Source organism: Notamacropus eugenii, chromosome 1 (genome assembly GCF_028372415.1).
Source record: "Notamacropus eugenii isolate mMacEug1 chromosome 1, mMacEug1.pri_v2, whole genome shotgun sequence".
In the NCBI taxonomy this organism is placed as follows: domain Eukaryota; kingdom Metazoa; phylum Chordata; class Mammalia; order Diprotodontia; family Macropodidae; genus Notamacropus; species Notamacropus eugenii.
This window is the reverse complement of record NC_092872.1, coordinates 451,215,363-451,242,035: the sequence shown is the minus strand read 5'-3', so window position 1 is coordinate 451,242,035 and position 26,673 is coordinate 451,215,363. Positions and strand designations below refer to the sequence as shown.

Here is a 26,673-nt window from a genome sequence, read left to right as displayed (position 1 = left end):
CACTTTCAAAATACTTGACCAGGTTTCCGGGTCAGATATGAGGTCACCAACTGGGGGGTGGGGCGGCAGAACACTTTAGGATGGAGAGGGAACCGGTTTAAAGGCAGAGGGGGGAAAGTTAAAATCATGGGACCGCGTAGAAGGGAAAGCGTTAGTGCTGCGGAACCCAGAGCTAGGACCGGACGTCTAACGTGGTTACGTCAGAGAGGGAGGCGGAGCAGACGAGGAGCAGCTCAGGCGTGCAGCCGTCCCGGGGCTCGTGGAGGCTCCGAGGCCGCTCCACAGCGGACGAGCGGCAGGAGAACCTTTGGACTTTCTGCGAGGAGACAAGGAAGTGGCAGATGAGTTTCACCGCGGGTAAACACAAGAGAATGCAACCAGAGGAGAACGCAAACTCTCCCGACAGGATGACAGTACACCTCGCTCTGACGCGGACCAGGGAGAGAACCAAACCGTCCGCAGGTTGCCCTCTGAAGTCCTGTGCCCAATACGTTGCCACACGTCCCTGGACTTTGGGGGTGAAAAAGAAAGGAAGCGTTTCTCTACCTCTGCAAAAACCCATGGCTCATCTGCACCCAGACCACAAAGTGCAGTTCTGATCCACAGATATCTTGACTCACGTGTCAGCGCTGGAAGTCTCAGAAAATGGAACTCCAGTGACCGAGAGGATGAGGATGCGGCTGGTAAACTGATAACAAATGATTAAGACCCTCCACCTGGAAGGACGCAGGGCAGAGCAGGGGTCACACTAACATACAAAATCATGAAGGGTATAATAGGTTGAACATGAACTTCTTCACTAAGGCTTAGTGAACTAGCTGGCTGACACCGAGTGCCGGGCTTGAAGTCAGGAAAACCTACTTTGAAATCTGACCTCGGACGCTTCAGCCTCAGTTTCCTCATCTGTAAAAGGGGGATAACAAAAGTGCCTGGCATTATATAAATGTCGGCTGTCATTATTATTACTTTGAAGACGGAAAGAAGTTTTGGACAAAAAGTACTAATTTATGTGTAACCTCTTGCCCTTAAAGACTGAAAATATCTGTATGTTCAAGAATAGCTTAGATAAATTATATGGCTGAGAGATTCATAATAGGTCATTTTAAAAAACTAGAATATTAGAGTCCCAGCCTTTTTAATTTGACATCCAATGCTGCCCCTACATCAGATCTTACCCCATATTCCAATTCTTACATTCTTATCAAAGCCATCCCTCAACAGATCCCTTGAGGTTGTGAGAGAAAAAAATCTACCCTTAATAACTTCAATCTTTAGGTGTACTAAAACCTGATTTAATTCTGATAGAAGAAATGCGGTATATGAATGTCCCTCTGTCTACATACAGGCAGGTATTCCCCTGACATGAATACAGTTATTTCATGTTTTAAAATGACCTTCACTGGCTGTTCTACTGTCTCGGGGGCGTTTGGATTATTAACTGAAAAGAGGCCAAAATACTTAACACTGTTATTAAAGAAACTATCAGCACCATAGCCAGGGATAACAGCACAGCAGACAGCAACTAGCTGGATCATCACTGAGGCACAGAAAAACAACTAAGCTACCACCGCTGTGTTGCACTGTATCACCATGCAGAGCATGCCCCAGTTAACACTAAGAGGACATTCAAGGCAAAGGAAGGATTGGTTTTGGTTGCAATTATTAGGATGAGTAGCTTTGGTGCCTTTAAGTATTTTGGACTGCAGAAAAAAGACTCAAAGCAGGTAAACTTTGTGAATAGAGTAAGGTTTGCATAGTGCTTTCTCCAGGCCATCTCATTTGACCCTCACAACAACTTTCAGAGGTAGGTACTATTATTATTACCACTTTACGGATGGGAAAATTGAGGCTGAAAAGAAGTTAAGTGATTTGCTCAGGGCAATACATCTAGTAAGCATCTGAGGAAGGATTATGAACTCAGGTCTTCCCGACTGAAAGGCTAGAACTATATTCACTATGCCACATGCTATGTTCCCTATTCCCAAAAGATGTTTTCTTTTATCAGTTCCCTAGTACACTAACTAAAAAAGAGGTACTAGGTGGTGACTTTGTGCATATGCATATCCCTTCCCCTAAATCCTGGTATCTGTTAATTAGGAGCAGAGCCAGGACTAGAACCCAAAGTTCCTAAATCATAAATAATACACTGCTCTTAAAAAAGAGAGGAGAGAATGAGAGACAGAGAAAGAGATCCCTACCTTCATCAGCACCACAAAGCTATTTATCTAATTAACATAAAAAGATAAGTTTTTAAATACTAACAAAATCAATTAAAAAAACTAATTTGATCACAAAGAAGCCAAATTTCACACATGCACGTGTGCACACGCATGCACGCACACACACACACACACGATGAATCCACAGTGGATAGAGAGGAAATAAAGAGAATAAAAAAAACTTACACAAAATTTGTGACAGCAAGATGAGAATTTAAAGGAAATTGATGAACATCTACAAAAATATAAAATACCTAAGTTAACCATAAAGGAAATAGAGATCTTAACCTAATCTCAGGAAAACTACCAAAGGAAAAAATGGTTCAGATGGACTTACAAGTGAATTCTATCAAATGTTTTAAAAACTATTAATACTTACACTATATTAATTGTTCTCAGGAGAAAGAATGGATTCTACCAAACTCCTTCTATGAGACAAATTAGAATCGATATCTGAACTACAAAGGGATAAAACAGAGAAAGAATTGCAGAGCAATCTCACTAATTAATGTAACATTTAAATTTTTTTACAAGAAGAATACAGTAAGATAAAAAACTCGTAATCAAAATTAGTTTATGCCAGGCATATAAAGATGGTTCAACATTTAAAGAACAATTAATATACTCAAAACAGTCTGTGGCCTTATTGATACAGGAGTTAAAGGACAGAGTGCAATCCATGCATGACTGCCCATCCTATGCTACTCTTGTCCATCTTCTCCTAAAAGTTTGCCATTGATCTTTGGACAAAGATTTCACATTTAGAATGCCACTAGCCAAACTGGAAATGTGCTGACAGTCTGAAAAATGTGAGATTCTTAGTATCATCCCACTACTGTGCTACCATTACTGCAAGAAAAAAAAGGGAACTGCACAAAAGAGAGGGCCATTGAAAATTTTTGTTTCGTGGGTTGCCATGGCAAAAATAATTTCATCACAAGGTGTCCAACCTACTAGTAATGTGCCTTTCCATAAATAGTTAGGTTGATCTTTGGAAAATAAGACTCAGTCTATTACTGGGGGCATACTCAGAACTTTTCCAGCATGGTAGAACTTTCCAGACCTTGCCCTCCATTGGCATAGCTTTCAGGAACCCACGGTTGACTCCACAATTCATGCCATAGTAAGACATCAGAGTAGGATTTTATGGATTGCTCATAGTAAGGGCACATCCATTATTTTATGTAGCATAGATAATTATATATATATAATATACGTATATACATATATATATAAATTATATAAATACCAAAACAACTAATTACATGATTATATAATATATGTTGATTATATAATAACATATTTATTATATCAACAGATACTGAAAAGTATGTGACAAGATACAATACTTATTTATCAGTTATGTTAAAAAACTATAGATAGCATGGACATGGAAGGGCCCTTCTAAGTATTACATATATATGTATATGCTGCATTCACCCACATATGTGTATCTGTACGTATATCTAATTATATAAATAATAAAATGATTTCAAAGATTTAATAGATTCCATAGTAAAGCAAGCATTTCCCTTTCTCCATTGTTACTCACAGATCCATCTGAGTACCTGTGCTATTTTTGTCCTCTAATTTTGAACCATTTTTATAGGCCTGGTATAAAATCAATATAGTTATCCCTCCCTCCCACATCAGGGGGGGTTAGGGGCTTAGTGTCCCTATGATCTGGAAAATCCATGTAAAATTTTTTGGCCCTCCTTTGATACCAGAGAAAAAGCCTGAATTTTTTCTTTTTCTTTTATGGGGTGTTTACCATACCTTACTGTAAAATTTGGGTATATTTATGGTATTAAAAGAGAAAATGTTTATATTCTATAATATTTACATATTATATATTTTATGCATTTCTGAGTTTCTAAACTTTTTCTATGTCATCTACTGACCTTCACATGTCTTCTGTGACTTCTGCAAAACTCCTCCAAAATTCCCATTTAATTTCTTATGCCAACCCATGATATATTGAAACCATGATGGGTAAAGTTGTGATGTGGAAGGGATAACTGTAATTATAATTTGAAAAACTGAATACTGTAGTACTTTTACTAAAATTGATTTCTAAATTTTGCATTAATTAGAAAGATTGATCTACTATTCATTATTACTGACACAGAGGTACCACGGATGGCATGGAAAAGGCAATGGATTTAGAGTGAAAGAACTTGTTTAAATTCTGGTTCTGCATCTATGTTGTCATGTGCAAGTCAGTTAACCTCTCTAGACCTCAGTTTCCCCACCTGTAAAATTAAGGAATTCAGATGACCTCTAACTTTTCTTCTTTCTCTATAGATATGATTCCACATAGCAGCAAGATAGGAGATAGAAATTAAAGGAAAAAATAATAGGAAAGAGGATGTAATTTTTTTCCTATTTAAAGGTAATATGGTGATTTACTTGGAAAATTCTGATAATCTGTGGAGGGGAAACTAATCAAAATGTTTAACAATGTAGCAAAAATAATTTTTTAAAAACACTGAACATTACTGTATATGACTAATACAAACCGGGAGAATATGATAGAGAAATTCCATTCAAAATTACAAAATGCATACAATATCTGAAGTTAGCCTACCAAGACACACATGGGACTTAGCTAAATACAATACAAAACTCCCTCTAAAGAAGTAAAGGAATACTTTATCGGGGAGATACTCATTGCTCATAGTAAGGGCACATCCATTATGATAAAAATTATTTTTGAATTTATATTTCAAGAGGAAATATAACTACAGTAAAACTATTCCTGAAAGTATAAAACTAGCTCAGCTCCTCACAAGTTGCTAAGACAACTTGATTCCACCAAACAGCAGCTTAGACACACTAATCACAAAAGTTCCACTCCAACATTCTAAGTAAAATTCTGAAGATTCCATAACCTCTGTCTACTCAATCCAACCCTCTGTTCCCTTTATTTCTGACATCGAAATCTGCTTCTCCAAAACCTAATTTATCTTCCTCTTCCTTCCTTCAACACTCATCTCCATCTATCACAACCCCCCCTCCCCCTTCCCAGTCCTAATTTCTTCTGCCTACCCTTTTCTGCCTTTTGGAACATTCTACTCCCTTATTGCCAGTGAACGTCTCTTTTGACCATCATCCTCTTCCTCTGACACTTCATTTCATTCCTAGTCATAACTCAATCCTGGGTTTCTTTTGGCTATACTATCCTTCATTCCCTCCCCTAGTTCCCTATCATGAAGAGAGCATTGTTTTTTCAACGGAGTAAGAGTTCCTAAGTGCCATCTTACTCATCAGTAGACTGGCCTCTGTTCCACTGGAGATGATGTGGTAAAGTCTTTTATACTTTGGATTTGGAGTCAGAAGATCTAAATTCATAAGTAACCTCTTGATATTTGCCATTTTGTGAACTTGCAAAAAATACTTCACTTCTCTGAAGCTATTTCCTCATCCATAAATGATGAGGCTGAACTTGGAAAGCTTCTAAGATCCTTTCTAGCTCCACAATCCATTAGTGGCATATAGCTGTGTTATCCCTCTCATCTCTTGGATATAACTGTCAATAAATATCCCTTTATGACCAATGCTAAGTGGTTCCACAAGGTTTACATGTCCAACACTCTCCCCTGAAGTGCCTACACCCATAGCTGCTTCAAGATTGGACCAAGTCTCATGTCAAACTTTTGAATGGTCTTTCAGATGTTTCAAATATCAATGTCAAATGCCAATTGTGTTTCTTGCTTATCTTGTTTGTTCTGCTGATCTGCATTTCTGATTTTTAACTGGTACCAGTTTTCACCAGTATCTTTTTAATACTTGTAATGTAATAATACAGTTTGAGGTCTGGTGTTTTATGTTCTCATTCTCATTTTTCTAATCATATTCCTTGAGAGTAGAAACCTTTTTTCTCTTCAAGTGAATTTAGTTACTATTTTGTTTAGTTCTGGGAGTTCCCTACATCAGTGAGGTAATAAGTCCAAGTCCTATCCCTGTCCCTACATGTATCCTTTTTCTAGTTATATAAAGTATCCCTTCAGTAAAATAAAATAAAATAAAATAAAATAAAATAAAATGGGTATAGTACTAAATTTGTAAATTAAATCAGGCATTTTAAAAATTATATTGACATAGCTCAATATAAGCAGTAAACATCTCTCCAATTATTTGTCTGCCTTCATTTCTATAGCGTTTTCTAGTCATTTTTACATAAATCTTATATGTATGCCTTGACAGGTTAACCTTCAGATATTCATGCATTCTGTAGCTGTTCTTTTTTAACTAGCATTTATCTTTCTATTTCTTCCTAGGTTTTTTTTTAAATTGTTGTTGCTGCTGCTAACTGTATAGAAATGCTCATGATTGTTATGGATCTATTTTGCATTTTACTGAAACTCTTGATCTTGCAATTGATAGACTGCAAGAAGAATTTTGTAGTGAGTGAATCATATCTGTCTCTTTGCTATGGCAAGTAACTGCTATCTATGTATGCACAAAGTACATGTTGATCTTCTTCCTGAAAGAAGGGACAAAAGGGCTAGAAGTATATCACTTTATTCTCCAAGCTATGGGGGAGAATGAAATATTTCTAGAAAAAAAATGTAACAATGAATTCAGGGTAAAAGTATCTGAAGAGGCAGAAGGGAATCCTGTCTAAAGGGCAAAGAAAAGAAACACTATACATTTGTAAACAAGCCTGGTGTTGTGTATAACATGCCTTAGAATTTGGAGACTTGGCTCAGCAGAGTTATAAGTTGTCATGTAGATAGGCCAAGGACAGACTTACTGACAAACATGGCAAGTAAAGAAGTGATCTTTAACTAGAATGATTGATAGCACATTTGTTCTTATAAACTATCTTGAAGCAACTACTGGTTCCCATTCCTTGTGTGTGTTCATTTGCATGTTCTAGACTAGACTGTGGCAGAATTAGGTGGATATGGAACTGACTAGATGACCAGACCCAAAAGTCCTTTAATAGTCTAATATGAGATTGGAAGAAGGTCTGTAATAGGGTGCCCTTTAAGGACCTGTCTTCGGACTTATACTTTTTTACATTTTCACCAAAGGTTTGAATAAGAAAGCAGGCTCATAAAATCTGAAGATGACACAAAACCAGCAGGGAGAGCTAACATACCATAGTCAAGATACAAAAAAGATTTTTAATGGCTAGAATACTAGGGTGAAATCATAAGGTGTTAAATTTAAAAGGGAAATTTATGGTAATAAAAACACTAGAAATGAAATGGGTGCTCATTGTTGGGGGGAAAGATGAACAAATTTTGGCATATAAAAATAATGGAGTATTATTTTTTATTATTGCCCCTTAAGAAATTATGAATATGAGGGTTTCAGAAAAAATTGAGAACTTATATGAACATGATGTAGAGTGAAGTAAACAGAAATAAAAGAAAGCAATGGCCATAATGCCTACAGAAATAAAGGAAAACAATATTAAAATACCTCATAATTCAAATAAGTGCAATGACCAATCTTGATTTCAAAAGACCCATGACACTTTCCTCCTGTCAGTAGAAATGGTTAGACTACAGGTATAGAATAGTCATATACTGTCAAACTCTAGAGCCAGAAAACCCAAGTTCAAAGCATACCTCTAATGTTTACCAGCTTTGTGATTTCTTATCTTTTTTATACACTTATCATATTCTGATAAAGAAGTTTCAAAATCTCTTAAGTGTAATTATTTAAATCTATTTCTTCTTGCTACACTGTTGGGTTTTTATGAATTGGGCAGCAGAATTATTAGATGAATATATGTATATGTATTTACATATATTTATGATTGTTATATCCCAATTTTTTTAAAAATTACTTTCCAATTTGAATTTGATTTTGATCAATATCATCGCCACTCATGCTCTTCATGACTTAGCAGCAGCATGGTGAATTTTAGACTAGCCTTCCATTTCAAATCTACTGATATTTCTGAATTAAATGTTTCACATAAGCATGTTGTTGTTATTAAATGACATTGTGTGACTATTCTGCAATTTATTTGGGGAGTTTGGCCAATTTGTGTTCAGTTATAGTTCTTAGGTTTGTTTTGGCAAAGAGATGTGGTATAAAGTAGTAGACAGTATTGGTCTTGGGAGTCAGGAAACCCTGGTTTTAAATTCTGCCTCTGATACTTATTAGCTCTAGCTATGTGACCATGAGCAAACTACTTAATTCTGAAAAATTCACTTATTTCATAGTAAATATTTAATAAATATTTAATTAAGTTTCTTGTAGTTTGCTGATTAAATTTAGTCACAGTAAATACTTAACTTCTCTGAAGCTTAGGTAACTCTCTAAAACTATTTTCTAAGATATAAATAGGTTATAAACTACATGGAGAACTTACAGATCTCTGATAAAATGAAGTTTTTCCTTGACTCATTCAGAAGAAAATATAAAATTTCCTAATCTCATATCTATTAATCCAAACTGAACAGAATTTTAAACAAAGTTGTTGGTAGACATATTAGTAACTGTGACAGTTACTTTAACTTGGATTTCCCTTTTGTCAAAGAGAGGAGCCTTGCTTTGGGATTACCTTGCTCCCCGTTATTTTAATAGTGAGGCTTTTACCTTGTTTATCTGACATATTCTGAAACCTTCAATGACTCAATCAATGTAGTGTTCTAAGGGGTCTCACATTTTGTTATCACCTGTTTTATCTTGTTTTAAAGCATGCATCTTAAGGGTGACTTGATTTTCTTAAGAACTGCTCAAAGACAAGCTCTATAAATTTTTTGAAGTATATTTGCTTCTCAAATATCCATATACTTTCTTCATATAAAACATGCTTAATTATCCTGGGTCAGTAATATTGCATTCATGGCTTATGTACCTTAATTTTGTAAATGCTGGGTTCCACTTTCTTCATGTTAGCATTTTTTTCCTGAAAAGTCTGCTCTGATGCTAATTATTATTTCTGAGTCAATGATTTCATAACTTTTTAAACACTGGACAGTATTTTACCTTATCATTGTAGTGGTGTAGTTTAAATATGACGTGTTTAAATTCATTAAATATTTTATCTTAAGTGTTCTTTTTATTCTATTTGTATTTAGCTAGTTTCTTCACCAGTTCTGAAAATATTCTTTGACAATTTCAATCAACAAGCATTTATTCAATGTCCACTATGTGCCAGGCACTGTGGTAGGTGATGGAGATACAAAAATAAAAAACAATTCCTGCCTTCAGGGAGTTTACATTCTATTTAGGAAGACACATATACATAGAAATAAATACAAAATGCATACAAAAATCAATACAAGGTAATTTCAAGGGGAGGCACTAGCAGCTGAGAATATAAAGGCCTCACATAGGTGGTGCTATTTAAGCCGAACTTTGAAGGAATCTAGGGATTCTGTGAGATGGAAGTGAGAAGGGAGTACATTCTAAGCATGAGAGGCTATCTATGAAAAGGCACAGAGACAGGAGAGGGAATATATGTGTGTGTATGTATATGTATATGTGTGTGTGTATGGCACAGCATGAAGGCCAGTTTAACTGGACCACAGAGCATGTGTGAAGGATAGTAGTATATAATAAGGATGGAAAGATAGGCTGGAAATGAGTTGAGAAGAACTTTAAATGTCAAACAGAGGACTTTATATTTGCTCCTACAGATAATAACTATAGGAATTTATTGAACAGTTGACTAATATAGTTAGACCTGTGCTTTAGATTTAAATACCACTTTGATAGCTGAGTACAGGATGTATTAAAGAGAGACACTAGAGACACGAAAACCAATTAGACTATTGCAATAGTTCACATAAGATGTGTACTCTTCAAGGTGGTGGCCTTGTGAGTAAAGAGGAGATGGATGTGAGAGATGTTGTGGAGGCAGAATCAAGTAATCCTTGGCAACTGCTTAGATGTGTAGGGTAGGGAAGTGTAAGAAGAATGACTGTAAGATTGTGAACCTAGTTGACTAGAAGAATGATGGTGCCTTTGACAGAAATGGGGAAGTCAGGAAGAGATATGGATTTAGAATGGGGTGGGAATGAGGAATAATAAATTTTCTTCGGGACGTGTTGTTTGTTATGCCTACATTATTCAGTTAATAGGAAATTTCCTGAAATGTAGTATCCAAAGTCTTTGTTTCTCTAAGTTCTCTGAGGTATCAGTAATACTGAAATTCAGCATTGTGATATAACATTCAGGTCTGTGGCTTGGATGTGTTTCCCAGTAGCTTGGATAATTCCATGGGCCTGGATTTCCAATTGCTGTATTTGATGTAATTTCATTTTCCACTGAAATGTCTAGTGTTACCTGCTACAGATTTCTGAGATTATTTTTTACTGTATTTTCCATCTACTCTTATGTTTTATCTCTTTATTCTCACTTAATTTGTTACTTCCTTCAAATTCTTTTATTTGATCAGATGATTTTCTTAGGATTGCCAATTTCTACTCAATTTCTTTGAAAATGCTATTTACTACGTCAGGACATCTCATGGAATAACTTTGCATGGTTTCTTTTCCTATGTCCATTGCTTCTAGCACTTTAGTCAATTCATATATGTGACAATATTTTAAAATTGCATTAACGCTTTTTTTTCTATTGTGCTCATTTTAAATTTGGTTGCTTTCTAATTTTTTGTATGAATTTTTAGCCACTTTTCATGATGATCCCCTTCAGTCTTCTCTGTTCAATATCTTAGATCAATATCCCACAATTATTATTTCCATCCTTTTAAAGAAAACTAGAAGTTCATTGGACTTCATTAAACAATTTGGATAAGCACACTTTGCGCTGAGTTTTGTATAATATTAATTCTAAGAAAAACAGCGCAATTTATTCAAAGTAAAAAAGCTAACATGTATTGGTATCAACTCTTGCTAGGTATTCATATACCACTAGTATTTTATCATGAAAAGTAATGCAAAAATAATCCAGTAGAGCTTCATAAAAACATAAAATTAGTAATTTAATAAAACTCAAATATAAAAATGATTAATATCTTTAAATTTTGTTGGTTGAACTAATTATTGGCAAATTGATCATGAATTTCTTTTTAATATAAGCTCCCTTGTAGGCAACAGGGTGTATATATAATGAGGAAAGAAAGTACATGGGGGAGGGAGAATGGAGAATTGTGAATAGAAGCATATTTTTCCTTAAAACACACCAAACACAATCACACATAATGACAAACTGTGATATCATGACCATAAGGAATGAAAGCTACATCTAAAAGAAGCCTACAACATTTACTAAATTCCCAGAATTATTTTCCATTGTGAACTCTCTGATGTCTAATCAGGGCTGAACTATGCCGAAATGCATTTCCACAATGAATACATTTATATGGTTTCTCTCCAGTATGAATTCTCTGATGTCGAGTAAGATTTGCATGCAGACTGAAAGCTTTCCCACATTCATTACATTCAAAAGGCTTCTCTCCAGTATGAGTTATATGATGTTGAATAAGATATGAACTTCTAATGAAAGCTTTTCCACATTCATTACATTCATAAGGTTTTTCTCCAGTGTGGATCTTCTGATGTTTAGTCAAAGATGACCTATCACAAAATGCTTTCCCACATTCACTACATGCATAAGGTCTCTCTCCAGTATGGATTCTCTGGTGTTGAGTACAGTCTGTACTTTGACGGAAGGTTTTCCCACATTCACTACATTCATAGGGCTTCTCTCCTGTATGAATTCTCTTATGCTGAGTAAGGTGTCCACGAAGTCTGAAGGCTTTTCCACATTCATTACACGTATATGGTTTTTCTCCAGTATGGACTCTCTGATGTTGTCTAAGGAGTGCACCCTTACTAAATGCTTTTCCACAATCATTACATTTATAGGGTTTCTCACCAGTATGGACTCTCTGATGCTGAGTAAGGAGTGCACCCCTACTGAAAGCTTTCCCACATTCATTACATTCATAAGGTTTCTCTCCAGTGTGAATCCTCTGATGTTTGGTCAAGGATGACCTATCACAAAATGCCTTCCCACATTCATTACATTCATAGGGCTTCTCTCCAGTATGAATTCTCTGATGTTGAGTTAGGTGTTTACTCTGACTGAAGGTTTTCCCACAATTATTACATTTATAAGGTTTCTCTCCAGTATGAATTCTCTTATGTTGTGTAAGATTTCCACGAAGTCTGAAGGCTTTTCCACACTCATGACATTCATAGGGTTTTTCTCCAGTGTGAACTCTCTGATGCTGCATAAGTAGTGTACCCTTACTGAAAGCTTTCCCACAATTATTACATTTATAAGGTTTTTCTCCAGTATGGATTCTTTTATGTTGAGTAAGATTTCCTCTAAGTCTGAAGGATTTCCCACATTCATTACATTCATAGGGTTTCTCTCCAGTATGGATTCTCTGATGCTGCATGAGAAGGGCACTATTACTGAAAACTTTTCCACAGTCATTACATTTATAGGGTTTCTCTCCAGTATGGATTCTCTTATGTTGCAATAAAAGTGCAGCCCTATGGAAAGCTTTTCCACATTCATTACATTCATAGATTTTTTCTCCAGGATGAATTCTCTTATGTTGAGTAAGGTGTCCATGCAGTCTGAAGGCTTTCCCACACTCATTACACTTATAGGGCTTCTCTCCAGTATGAATTCTTCTGTGCTGAGTAAGGTTTCCACGAAGTCTAAAAGCTTTTCCACAATCATTACATTTATAAGGTTTCTCTCCTGTATGAATTCTCTGATGCTGTCTAAGTAGGGCACCCTTATTAAAAACTTTTCCACATTCATTACATTCATATGGTTTCTTTCCTACACACATTTTCTGATGTCCAATTAGATGCAAATTACACCTGAAAGTTTTTCCAAATACATCATATTCATGGTCTCTCTCTCTTGTAGGAACCCTCTGTTCTGTAACCAGGATTGAATTCAGGCTAAATTCGTAACACTCAGGGTCTATCTTCCCAAGGAAAATTTTCTTGGGGGAAACTGTAACTTGCCTCAGATAATCTTCTTTATTATTTGGCTGTTTCCCAAACTGATCAACAGACTTCCAGGCTTCTCCTAATTTAGAGTACCAGATACCATCCTTTATGAATCTTTCCACTGTTGCCTCCTGAGATGCTCCTTCTTCAGAAATGCCCTGTATGGGAATTGGATCCTTGGGTTCAGGTCTGGTCCCCCCATCTGAAAGAAAGAAAGAAAAAATGCGACTGTGCCCTATTGTTCATGCTGGAAGATATAAAGGTATGAAACTACTATGCTTGAAGAAATGAAACCACTAACATAAGAAAGGGAAATAATGAGTATAAAATAAGTGGCTTTAAATACTTTCAAATAAGACCTTGCAATTGGAGAGAGAATGAGAGAGATGGGTAAGGATCAATTAGAAGAGAACATTGATGGTTGGAGAGATAACATTTGGTGTGCAAGGACAGCATAGTGAATTAAGTCAATCAAGGAAGATGAAATTGTGAAGGGTTATCTGATGGAATAGCTTAAATAGATGGGATATAGGCAAAGTGAAGAGCAGAATACCAGGAGGCAGGCAATCTGGGAAGTCCACAGCTTCATCACCCTATGCCATTATTGTAGTGGAAGCCTTCCAACAGATTATACTCACTGCTACCAAAGAAATCCTTTTCAGCAACAATTTCATGTCTGTGACAATACTCCTGCAGTACACAATCTCCTACTTTCCCTAATTATAATCAGGGACCATCTGTAGCCACAATAATACATCTTTCTCTCTATCTACCTCTCTTGCCACTTCCTGCTATTGTCACACACTGCTAAAGGTTCCTGGCTGTCCTCATTTGGCAGGTGGTTAAAGGGTTTAGAGAGCAAAATATTGGTATCCCATTATCTGTATCACTTTTACATTCTATTCACTTGTCTCCCGTTTTACTCTCCTGAGATTACTAGATTTTATGCATTTATCTGTTCTGACTGCTGAGACTTATTTGAACCATTCACACCTGACTTCCTCTATTTTACTTCTAATTCTAAATTCCATGCCTTTGGCCAACCTTGGACCTCTGACAAGTGTGAAGCTAACAGAAGTTTCCTGTTATTGTAAGAGGAGATTTTAAAGAGTTAATAAGTAGGATTCTATTGACTTAAATTCTATAGGGGAGATCCTGCAGGCATGAGAAGCTGTGAAAAATGAAATTCTGAAAGATATGAAGAAAGGAATTACAATAAAGTATTCCAATGAGGAGAAAAAACAAGTTTTATTTGAAGAGATGTATATATACAAAGAATTCAACAACCAACTCAGATTTTTTTTAAGTTATGAACAGAAGACAGAAACAACAACAGGTAACAAGACAAATACAAAAGTGAAACAGGGTACTATAATAAGGTCAGAAATTCTAAAGCCAAAAATTAATTTAAGTTGATGAAGAAAGCTGAGGACAATAAACGTGGGTTTTGTTAAAAAATCTGTTTTGTTTTGTTTTAAGCTAGATTGTGTCAAAGATAAGAGAGCCTTGGAGTAGAACAGATAACAGACAACTGCTCAGTTTTTATTTTGCCTCTACTTTTTTCTCCCAAAGAGAATGACTTTGGTTCTGGAAAGAATGAAAATGGCTAATAGGAAATGATACAGAATGTAAATGAAGGATAAAAAGAATCTATCTTTCTTTGATAAATTCAAGTTACCTGGCTCAGATGAACTATTGAAAGAATTGGCCAAAGTACTTGCTGAGCCACTGTTGCAGGAAATTAGAGGTATGTCAAGACTGGAAAAGAATAAATGTTACCCTAATTTTCAAAAAAGAGAAGAGAATGAAGTCTATAAAATACAATATCTCAAAAATTTTAGTGCAGTCTTAAACTATCAAATCCGAAAGAAATTACTTTGGAGATTAAGTTGACCTTGATTTTTTGGCAAAATTCCAGAGTGTATTACAGATCTGGTATATGAATATCTAGAAATAGAAGCAATGTTTACAAATGACCAGCATGATTTAATAAAAAATAGATCATACAATCTAACCTTATTTCCTTTCTTGACAGATTCACTAAACTAGTAGGTCATGGAAATACTATAGGCAGAATTTACATAGAATTTGGAAAAGCATTTAATAAAATCTCCCATGTTTCTCTTGTGGAAAACATGGAGAGAGTTAGGTGAGACAGTACTATCAGATATATTTGGAACTAGTGGATTGGCTGAACCCAAAAAATGATCATTACTGTTTGGAAGGCAGTATCCAATGGAGTACCTCAGAGGTCTGTGCTTGACTTTGTGTTGCTTAATTAAAATATGCTTTTAATCCATGTTTGACAAAAATTTTAAACAACACAAAGTTAAGCACAGACCTAGGGCACCCCAGTAATTAAGTAACTGAGGTTAATATGAAATTGTACTGAAGGTAAGTCTAGTCTCAGTCACTTATTAGTTATGACTCTGGGCAAGCCACTTAATCTCAATTTCCTCATCTGTAAAATAGAGATAATAATAGCACCTACCTCTCTGGGTTGCTATGAGATCATAAAGTACCTAACAGTGCGTGGTACATAGCAAGTGCTATATAAATGTCAATTATTATTATTATTCCTTGTGAATTCAAACCAATGACCCAAACATTTTATTATATGTTCTTATCACCAGTGTTCCTATTAATACTGTGATGAACAATTTTGAAAGATGTCACAAAACCATACCTGAGAACTGCACACTCTACCCATATTTCTTATATTTAGTAATAGCTTTTATTTCCTATATTTATTAATAGCTTGTGATCTAGCCTAATTACCTTTGATTTCACTTCTATATTTTCTGCTATGTATACTGATTGAAAATTGTAATCAGTTTGGCTGGTAAAAGAGTAAAACTCTGTCAGTCTAATAGCTCTCCCCAAAACTGTTTGCATAAACTACAAAAAAAGTATCTCTAGCAGATTTAAAGTTAAAAGGCAGAGTGAAATTTGTTTCTTTCAAATGCCCAAAACATTCCTGACTTTGTACTCACTGTATCCAAATGTTTAAAACTCTTGACAGACCAAATTATGTATTACTTTCATTTTCACAATAAAAGTTTTCTTTGACTCCTTCAGCATACTGATCTTCCCCATGCCTGAACTTCATGCCTCCTTGTTATAATTATTTATATTTTTTGTTTCTCCATTTTCTAGTTACCATCACCTCTACCCCAAACCATGGTCCTTTCCCTTCTTTGCTCTTCTTTTTATTCCTCAATATAGTTAAATATCCATTTTATTGTCCTGATTTCTTCACCAACCTCAGCTCATTATGAGTTATAACATACTTGACACCATTCTTTCAGGACCATGCCATGCTTCTGTATTTATCCTCCATTACCTGCTTTTGCTTCCATCTTCTGTACATCTTTAAAATATCTAAGTTAGTTGATGAGTGTTCTATGTGTCCACATTAGTTTCTTTAAATGACTCCCACCTTTATTCCTCATTGAACTGTCTCTCTGTGTCTTCATGTGGAGGTAATCCTTCAGTACACATTATCTTGGACAGAAACTGCAGATTGACAATGAGCTGGGTCCAGAATTCAATAGGAGGAAGAGAGCAAGCTGGATTGCATTTGGGGAAACTGTGCTTCAACAATTCCAAGCTGATGCTGATAGCAAAACACATAATTTAATACCAATATTCATCCATTGGGGCTGTATGTATAACAGAATGCCATAATCTCTAAAGAGTCTAAATTTTGGATGACACCCAGGGCAATGGGTATAAGTGTGTGAATACATACTGCTAATGGAGAATTACATACAAGAAGTAGTACAAAAGATTTCCAAAGATACAAGTTGGAAAATTAGGCAGATCAGTCACATTTCCAAAACAACAGAGGGTCAGACTGAGTGCTGCACTGTTATTCACATAACAGAAGAAAACCTGGGGGCCTAGTTTGCTGAGTAGCTCTTCTATGAAGGAATCTATAGCCTCAAAGCCACTGAAGTACTGAACTATGTAATTTAAGACTGGGATATAATATAGGGCTCAAGTGAGTGTCTATATTTGATCATGTTAAATTAGATGCATTCATACATACAAAAAGCATGTATCAAGTCTCCTTTGTGCAGAGCATTATGGTAGGTATTAGGGGAGAAAAAAAAGTTTAGGTAACAGCAAATCTCTGCCCTCACAGAGCTTACAGTTTACTAGAAGAACAAAAATTAAAATGTATTGCAAAACAAGGTACTTCAAAATCATAAAACAAAATGCTACACAAAGTCAGAAGAAGAAAATTACCAACTAAGAAAATGTGTGAATTCTTCAAGGAGCTGACAAAAAAATAAAGATCCATGTGATATTTTCTAATGCAAATTTGTAGAAGATAATGTTGTGATGTTAAGCTATATGATGTATCAGCAAAATCAGTTGGCTATAGAAGGAAAATTCTAGAAAATTCTATAAGATATAGACTGTCTATAGACAGTCAGTGACAGAGATAAGAGAGATAAAATGGGGTGCTCATCGAGTTTAAAGCTTATGTAGACAGGGAACTGGTGAGATTGAGATTATTACTGGAAACACTAGTCAGTCCCCCTGTCAACTAGATGAATAAGGTTGATTTTTTTTTTTAAATTTTCTGAGGGTTCAAGCTATTTTACAACTTCAGGGCCATGACTAGAGAGAAGAAATAGGTTATACTTTTTTTTGAGTGAAGTCTGAAAGATGGTATCATGAAGGAGGCTAAACATAATAGGCAAAGGGGAAGGGTCTTCAAACCTTTTTTGATATATTGAACCTTATGCCATAATAAATTCTATGTGGAAGAAAAGCTATAAATATAAAAATCACACCTTTAAAAATTAAAGGAGAATTAAAGGTTATATATATCTCAGTTATAGTTGAGGGGAATTCATAATATCACACATACAAGGCAGTGTAACCACGGATAGAGAGCTAGACTTGGAATAAGGATGACCACCTAGTTACGAATCCTGCTTCTGACACCTACTAGCTATGTAACTATAAGCAAATCACTTACCCTCTCTGAGCCTGGTAAAATGGGGATAATAACACTTATAGAACTTGCCTTACTGGGTTGTGGTGAGGTTCAAAGTTTGTGCACAAATAAAATCAATGCAGCCTGAATCAGAAAAAAAGAAAAGATACAGATTGGGAAAATATTCTCATTAAGTAATTTGTTCAAGTTGTACATAATAGATTTGCAGTTTCAGGTGCACATAAATAAATCATTTAAAAGAGTAATCATAATAAAAGCTGAATACCTAAAATCTACAGAGAATTGACACAAATGTACAAGGTTAAGAGTTACTATCCAATAAGGACAGGAACACATCATGTCAAAGGACATGAATAAATATTTTGGTGGTGAGGGGAGAAGAAAAAGAAAGATAAACTATCAATCATCACCTAAAAATATTCTCTAAATCACTATAAAAATAAACAATGAAAATTAAAACCTACCTGCTATCAAATATTACTTATACTATCAGCCTCAGTTTGAAGCACATATTGGTTTTGCTGACTTGCTTTTCTCTTTTTGTTAATTCTTTGTTACAAGAGATAACTCATTGGATAAAGAAGGGAGGAGATATCTATTCAGAAATGAAATTAATGTAAAAATAGATACCAATAAAAGTTTTTTAAATGGTACAAAAAATGAAAACTACACTGAACTATCACTTCATATTTATCAAGTTAACAAAGATACTAAAAACAGGAAAATTCATTTTTGAAAGAGCTGTGGAAAGGATAAACACTTCGATTCCTGGCTTTCAGAGTTATAAGCTAGGTCAGCAATTCTGTAAATCAATTTTTAATTTTGCAAAAAGCAAAACTGTTCATAAATCAAACAGCCTTAGAACTGAAGGGGACCTCACCAGTCATATATTATCCTTACTCTTTGACCCAGAGATTCTGCTACTGGGACTATATCTTAAGGAAGTTATCAGCAACAAAAAAAAAAATACCACACAGGCATGAAAATGTTCATATAATCATTATCTATTAAAACCGAAAGCTAGAAACAAAGTGTGTCCAATGAATGGGGAATGCCTTAACAAATTATGTTAGAAGAATGTAATACTAGTATTTTACTAGATCATTAAGAATGACAAATGTGAAAGATTTGGAGAAAAATGGAAAGAATTGTGTGAGGTGATGAGGAATTCAGAAAGCAGAGTAAAAAAACCAATATACACAATGACTACAACTGTAAATCAAATCAACATGAAGAGGGGACAAAATTCTGATCAATTATAACAGTCGATGTTAATACCATACTATCAAATGTAAGGGACACGTGACCCCCTCCCCCTTCTTTTTGATACCTGTCTATAAACTAGTTGTTTTTTGAGAAGTGTACTTTGTAATGATAGTTGTTTTGGAACTTATTGGTAAGTGCATGCTGTGTCAAAACAAAATGTATCAATAGTTTTCTTTTTTGAAAGATGAATAGGAATTAAAAAAGCAAATAGGACATTCTAAGCACAGGGAGCAGCCTGAGCAAAAGCATGGAGACAGGAGGGCATATACTATGTTTGGCAAGTAGAAGGCAAACTAGTTAACTTGGAATACAGAATACAGAGTAATTATTCGAGCTAAGGCTCAAAAAACAGGGTGGTGTCAGAATGTGGAATGTCTTTTTTTTTTTAATTTAACTTTTAACATTTATTTTCACAAAGTTTTGGGTTACAAATTTTCTCCCCTTTTGTCCCCTCCCCCCCCAAACCCAAGCATTCTAATTGCCCCTGTGACCAATCTGCTCTCTCTTCTATCCTCCCTCTCTGCCCTTGTCTCCGTCTTCTCTTTTGTCCTGTAGGGCCAGATAGCTTTCTTTACCCCTTAACCTGTATTTCTTATTTCCTAGTGGTAAGAACATTACAGTTGATCCTAACACTTTGAGTTCCAACTTCTTTAGCTCCCTCCCTCTCCACCCCTTCCCTTTGGAAGACAAGCAATTCAATATAGGCCAAATCTGTGTAGTTTTGCAAATGATTTCCATACTAGTTGTGTTGTATAGGACTAACTATATTTCCCTCCATCCTATCCTGTCCCCCATTACTTCTATTCTCTTATGATCCTTTCCCTCCCCATGAGTGTCGACCTCGGATTGCATTCTCCTCCCCATGCCGTCCCCTCTATCCTCCCCCCCACCCTGCTTGTGCCCTTGTCCCCCACTCTCCTGTATTGTGAGATAGGTTTTCCTATCAAAATGAGTGTGCATTTTATTCTTTCCTTTAGTGGAATGTGATGAGAGTAGACTTCATGTTTTTCTCTTGTCTCCCCTCTTTATCCCTCCACTAATAAGTCTTTTGCTTGCCTCTTTTATGAGAGATAATTTTCCCCACTCAATTTCTCCCTTTCTTCTCCCAATATTTCTCTCTCACTGCTTGATTTCGTTTTTTTTTTAAGATATGATCCCATCCTCTTCAATTCACTCTGTGCACTCTGTCTCTATGTATGTGTGCGTGTGTGCCTGTGTGTGTGTGTGTACTCCCACCCAGTACCCGGATACTGAAATGTTTCAAGAGTTACAAATATTGTCTTTCCATGTAGGAATGTAAACAGTTCAACTTTGGTAAGTCCCTTATGACTTCTCTTTGCTGTTCACCTTTTCATGGTTCTCTTCATTCTTGTGTTTCAAAGTCAAATTTTCTTTTCAGCTCTGGTCTTTTCATCAAGAATGCTTGAAAATCCTCTATTTCATTGAAAAACCATTTTTTCCCCTGAAGTATTATACTCAGTTTTGCTGGGTAGGTGATTCTTGGTTTTAGTCCTAGTTCCTTTGACTTCTGGAATATCCTATTCCATTCCCTTCAATCCCTTAATGTAGATGGTGCTAGATCTTGTGTTATCCTGATTGTATTTCCACAATACTTGAATTGTTTCTTTCTAGCTGCTTGCAATATTTTCTCCTTGACCTGGGAACTCTGGAATTTGGCCACAATGTTCCTAGGAGTTTCTCTTCTTGGATCTCTTTCCTGCGGTGTTCTGTGGATTCCTTGAATATTTATTTTGCCCTCTGGTTCTAGAATCTCAGGGCAGTTTTCCTTGATAATTTCATGGAAGATGATGTCTAGGCTCTTCTTTTGATCATGGTTTTCAGGTAGTCCCAGAATTTTTACATTGTCTCTCCTGAATCTATTTTCCAGGTCAGTTGTTTTTCCAATAAGATATTTCACATTATCTTCCATTTTTCCAATCTTCTCGCTATGTTCTGTGATATCTGTCTTTCTCACAAAGTCCTTAGCGTCCATCTGTGCCATTCTAGTTTTGAAAGAACTATTTTCTTCAGTGAGCTTTTGAATCTCCTTTTCCATTTGGCTGATTCTGCTTTTGAAAGCATTCTTCTCCTCATTGGCTTTTTGAACCTCTTTTGCCAATTGAGTTAGGCTAGTTTTCAAGGTGTTAATTTCTTCAACATTTTTTTGGTTCGCCTTTAGCAGGGAGCTGATCTGCTTTTCATGCTTCTCTTTCATCCCTCTCATTTCTCTTCCCAGTTTTTCCTCCACCTCTCTAACTTGATTTTCAAAATTCTTTTTGAGCTCTTCCATGGCCTGAGCCCATTGGGTGGGCTGGGACACAGAAGCCTTGATTTCTGTGTCTTTGCCTGATGGTAAGCATTGTTCTTCCTCATCAGAAAGGAAGGGAGGAAATGTCTGTTCTCCAAGAAAGTAGCCTTCAATAGTTTTATTTCTTTTCCCTTTTCTGGGCATTCTCCCCAGCCAGTGACTTGACCTCTGAATATTCTCCTCACACCCACCTCACCTCCTGGTCCTCCCAGCCAGCGTTTGGGGACTGAGATTCAAATGCTGCTTCCCGCCTTAGGGCTTTTGGCGGGGGCAGGGCTGCTATTCAGTGTGAGAATTAAGTTCAGGTGGTCAGGTCGGGGCAGGGCCGCCTCTCAGGCTCAGTTCCCTCAGGGGGTTTATGTACAGACCTTCCACAGTGGATCCAGGCTCCCGCCCGCTTGGGGAGCCCCTGTCTGCAGCCGCCTCTCAGCTTCTATCTCCCGGGGGGGCCCGAGCCATGGGGGCACCCCACTCCCCTCTCGACCCGCCAAAGAGACTCTCTCACCGACCCCCATCACCTGTGGGTGGAGGGGCTTGTGCCGCCGCTGGAGATCCCGTCCCTGAAGCCTGCTCGGATCTGTACCTCTCGGAGCCGCGGCCGCTGCAGGTCTGGGCTGGGCTCTGTGTCTACAGCGCGACGGACCTTTTGCGAGAGGTTTGCAGGTCCCTCTGTGGGTGGAGGGACCCGCGTGGCTGCTGGAGATCCCATCCCCGTAGCCCGCTCGGATCTTTTCCTCACGGTGTCGCAGCCGCTGCAGGGCTGCCCTCTGCTCCCAGTCCTGGCGCCCAGTCCGAAGCGCGAAGGACCCCCCGCGAGAGGTTTGCAGGTCTCTCCGGAACAGAAATCTCCCTCGCTCCAATATTCCGTGGCCTCTGGGTGCAGAATTCACCGTGAGTTGGTCCCCTCTAGCCGTTCTGTGGGTTGTGGGTTTGGAGCTATGTGTATGTGCGTCTTTCTACTCCGCCATCTTGGCTCCGCCTGGAATGTCTTAAATACCAGGCAAAGGAATTTAAATTTTTTTCAGAAGACAAATGAGTACCACTGAACATTTATGACCAAAAAGTTATTCTGAAAGGCATGTGAAGGATTGATTGAAGAGATAGAAGACCTGATGAAGATTGTTGAAACAGTTCAGGTAGATAGAAATGAGGACCTTCACAAAGATGATAGTATTGGGAACATAGAGGAGGGGGTGAAAGATATTGTGAAGGCTGTAATTTTAGCACCTAATAATTAACTGGATATAAGAAGTGAGAAGACTAAAGCAAAAATACAACAAAAAAAACAGTGAAATCAGGAAGAGAAGCAGATTTGGGGAGAAAGACAGTAAGCCTAGTTTTTTAAATGGTACTGGAACATCTAGAAAATGCAGAAGATTCTAAAGGCTGTTAGTCTAAGAGGAAAAGAATTCAGGTTCACTCATTATGAGATATTCAAGTAGAAAGAGCTGGTGAGTAGGTGGAAGGTAAGCCTGGTGTGTGTGTAAGACAAAGCCTAGAAATGAGGATGTTAGTTATCACCATACAAAGCAGCACTGAAGCCATCAGAAGGAATGAACTTTTAGAAAAAGAGATTACATAGAGAAAAAACCGAATGCGGAGCACAGTCTTTAATAACACTTGTAATTAGGAAACAGTTCCAGGAGGAGGACAATAAGGAAGAGAAATTGTGTAAATGGTTAATAAAAAAAGATCAGGATATTGTGCAGTATCACCTAAATAAGGGCAAGTTAAGAGAACATCAAGAAAAGATGATCAATACTCTCAAAGAATAAGGAAGGTTAAAAAAGGGAAAAGCCATAAGGTTTAACCAGAAAGATGTCAGAGGTGACATCCAAAGAACTATTTTTGTAAAGTTTTGAGGGCAAGGTTAGGGGAGGGAGAAGGAACAGAAAAAAGACTGCAATAAAAAAATTAGAACAGTGGGTACAAAGTACAAGTTTGAGAAATTTGTCAACGAAAGAAATAAGAGAAAATAGAAGGGACTATGAACACAGAAAGACACAAACTACAGCACTATGAGGTTGTTCAATAAATGTTTATTAAATTGAATTGAACTGAATGCTAGTGACAAAGGGAATAATCTAAAGGTTCAGGTTCAGGAAGAAGACACTGGGAATTGCATCCAGAGTGTGATTAAATAAATAGCTTTCAAGATCACAGAATCTCAATGCAGTCATTGACGTTTTTATAGACATGGCCTTTGAAGTGCTCTACTCAACACCAGAAAAATAATCCCCTTTACAGTATCCCAAACAAGGTTGTGAAGCCTTTACTGGAAGATGAGAGGAAACCTATACCACCTGCTGGGTCCACCCATTCTCCTTTATGACAACAGCTAGGAAGTTTCTTCCTTACAAAAAACATAAATCCACCTCCCCACACCCTCCACCCACTGCTCTACTTTGCCTTCTATGGTTTACCAGAACAAATCTAATACTCTTTTCACACATAGCCCTTCAGTTGCTCAAAAACAGCTACCATGTACTGCCTAACTTCACAAATTTTCTGGGCTAAGCACCCAGCAGTGTCAAGGTTTCTTAACCACTATCTTGGTTGCCTTCCTATGGGTGTTTCTCAGTGCAGTTCTTCAAAGAACTGAACACAAGACTCCAAATATGATATAACAGGGGAAGATTATAAAGGGACCTTCCCTAGTCCGAGTCATCATGCCACTCTTAATATTAGCTTTTCTGGCTTCCACATCACATCATTGACTCACATGGAGATTACAGTAAACTAAAACATGCAGATCCTTTTCATGTGGACTGGTAAAGAGCCATGCTGTCCCCATCTTGTACTTGTGAGGTTGATTTTTTTTTTAAGTGTAAGCCCTTATACCAATTCTTATTAAATTTTGCCACGATGTGAAATTTTAGCAAAATATTCTAGCCTGTCAAGCAAGGTCTTTTCAGATTCAGAATTTGTCATCTGACATGTCAGTTTTTCCTTCTCATCTTTGTGTAATCTTTGTTGATAGGGAAGATGAGGGACACCTACTTCCTTCAAACTGGAGAGATGTACAAAAGGAAGAAAATGTATGATTAACATAATATTCAAATAGGTTAAAGATCATTATGTAGAACAAGGAATACACCGTTTTTTCCCCTCCAAAGGTCAGGGCTAGGATGAATAAACAGCAAGAATCTAGCAAAATGCAAATTTCAGATCAACATAACAAGACTTCATTAAAAATTTTTTAAAAAGGGCACTGACATTGGAGTTAGCGGCCCCCAGTTTTCAAATATTACATCTGCTCACTGAGTAGACTTGGGCAAGTCACTTAATCTACCTGAACCTCATTTCTCATTTATAAAATGAGGGGGTTGATTAAATGCCACTTACATACCCCCTTACAGCTTTATGATCTATAATCCTTCCCAAATGTAACAGGCTATCTCAGAAAGTCAAGAAATTCCTGTTGCTGGAAATGTTCAAGTAGAGGTTTCATGTTTGTCAACAAGGTAACGAACTACCACCTCTCCCCATAAACCTGAGTCTAAAATAACCAAAATTATATCTCAAACAGGAAATGGATTTGGAAATTTGTTTGAAACCTTACAGACCCAAACATAGTACCATAGCTTTCCATTTGGTTGTGATGTTCTTTGGCTTTTAGGATTTCTGCATTTGGTGAGAGTTTGGATTAAATTACATTTTATAAGTACTGATACTTAAGGGAGTTCATGCCAAATGACCTCAGTTTTCTTTACAGGCCAGGGAGGCTTGGAGAAAAACTACTACATGAATAGTTTGAAGATTACAAACCCTCATAACAGTTAATTACAATGACTCCAATGTGATTTGTTCCCTCACTCACCTTTGCAGTTATCTCTTGAGATTTCTCTCTCTACTATCCAAGGTTCTTGTCCTTGTTCCAACTGGGAAATCACATATGGTTTTGAACCTTGATGCCCTGTTCATATAGAAAAACAAAGAATTTGAGTATTTGTGCAGGAGACAAAGAATCATCCCGTGAAAATCCAAATCCCTTCTTCTTGAGGATCAATGAAAGATGAGGTTATGGCAACACCAAAGACATATCCATTTCAGACTTTACAAAGTGTAGACCTCTCAAATGGAAAGAGGGATCAGGACTGTTCCTGTACCCAAAAGGGATTAGGATTTTTTGATCGCTTAATTCCAAGTAACAATACAAATAAACACTTCGGAGTCCTTTCCCTCACACCTCTACATATACATACATTTTAATATCTGAGAAAACAAAAATACTCTAATAGGCAGTCTGACCTTCAGTCATCATAAAAGAAACCTATTCTTACCCAGTGAGACCAGGTTCCTGTAGTTCTCCAGCATTACATCCCTATATAGGTATCTCTGATCAGAATCCAGTTTCCTCCACTCTTCCTGAGTGAAGTCCACAGCTACATCCTTGAATGTCAATGATTCCTAAAATGCCAAACACATTTCAGCTCAACCTGGGGCCATCCACTAACAATACTGAAAAGAGCATCAGAAGGAACAGACAGGGTTATATATTCTGACAAAGTTTAAGGATCTGAGAGTTTCAAGCCAACCAAATTATTTATTTCCTATTATGTCCTTATGCTGACGACCATATAAAAGACACAAAAGATGTATAAAACATAGTTAATGTCCTTGGAAACATAAGAGTTTTGCCTGCGAGAAAAAAATACATAGGACAAAACTGGAGAAACACTACACTGTACACACAGTTAACCACCACACCATGAGGAATAAATGGTAAAGGCATATGAGTCCAAAGAAGAGACTCACCTGGTTTCAGGGACAAGGGAATACTTCACAGAAGAATGTACTGATGATCAATGACTGCCTGAAACTGCTATTCACTTTGATTAATTTTATATATTTTGGAAAATGTCTAGAAAATCAAGGTACATGGTTCCAGGTACAATAAAAGTTACGTTCCTGAAAACAAAAATACAGAGGTCTGCTGTCTCTGTAGGGATTTCTAAAACATCATAAGAGAACCTCCCAACAGCTGTCAAAATACAA

General features: G+C 36.8%; 1 protein-coding gene across 1 annotated transcript in view; it reads right to left on the bottom strand.

Moving 5' to 3' along the window:
• LOC140518325 (uncharacterized) overlaps nucleotides 1-26,673 on the bottom strand; it is an 80,960-nt gene that overhangs the window by 43,665 nt on the left and 10,622 nt on the right. Inside the window, exons 4-7 of the mRNA XM_072630368.1 lie at nucleotides 25,959-26,085; nucleotides 25,496-25,591; nucleotides 11,436-13,331; nucleotides 192-510 (exon numbers count right to left, since the gene is read on the bottom strand). Coding sequence (XP_072486469.1) covers nucleotides 192-510; nucleotides 11,436-13,331; nucleotides 25,496-25,591; nucleotides 25,959-26,085 — 2,438 coding nt within the window. The remainder of the gene's footprint in view (nucleotides 1-191; nucleotides 511-11,435; nucleotides 13,332-25,495; nucleotides 25,592-25,958; nucleotides 26,086-26,673) is intronic.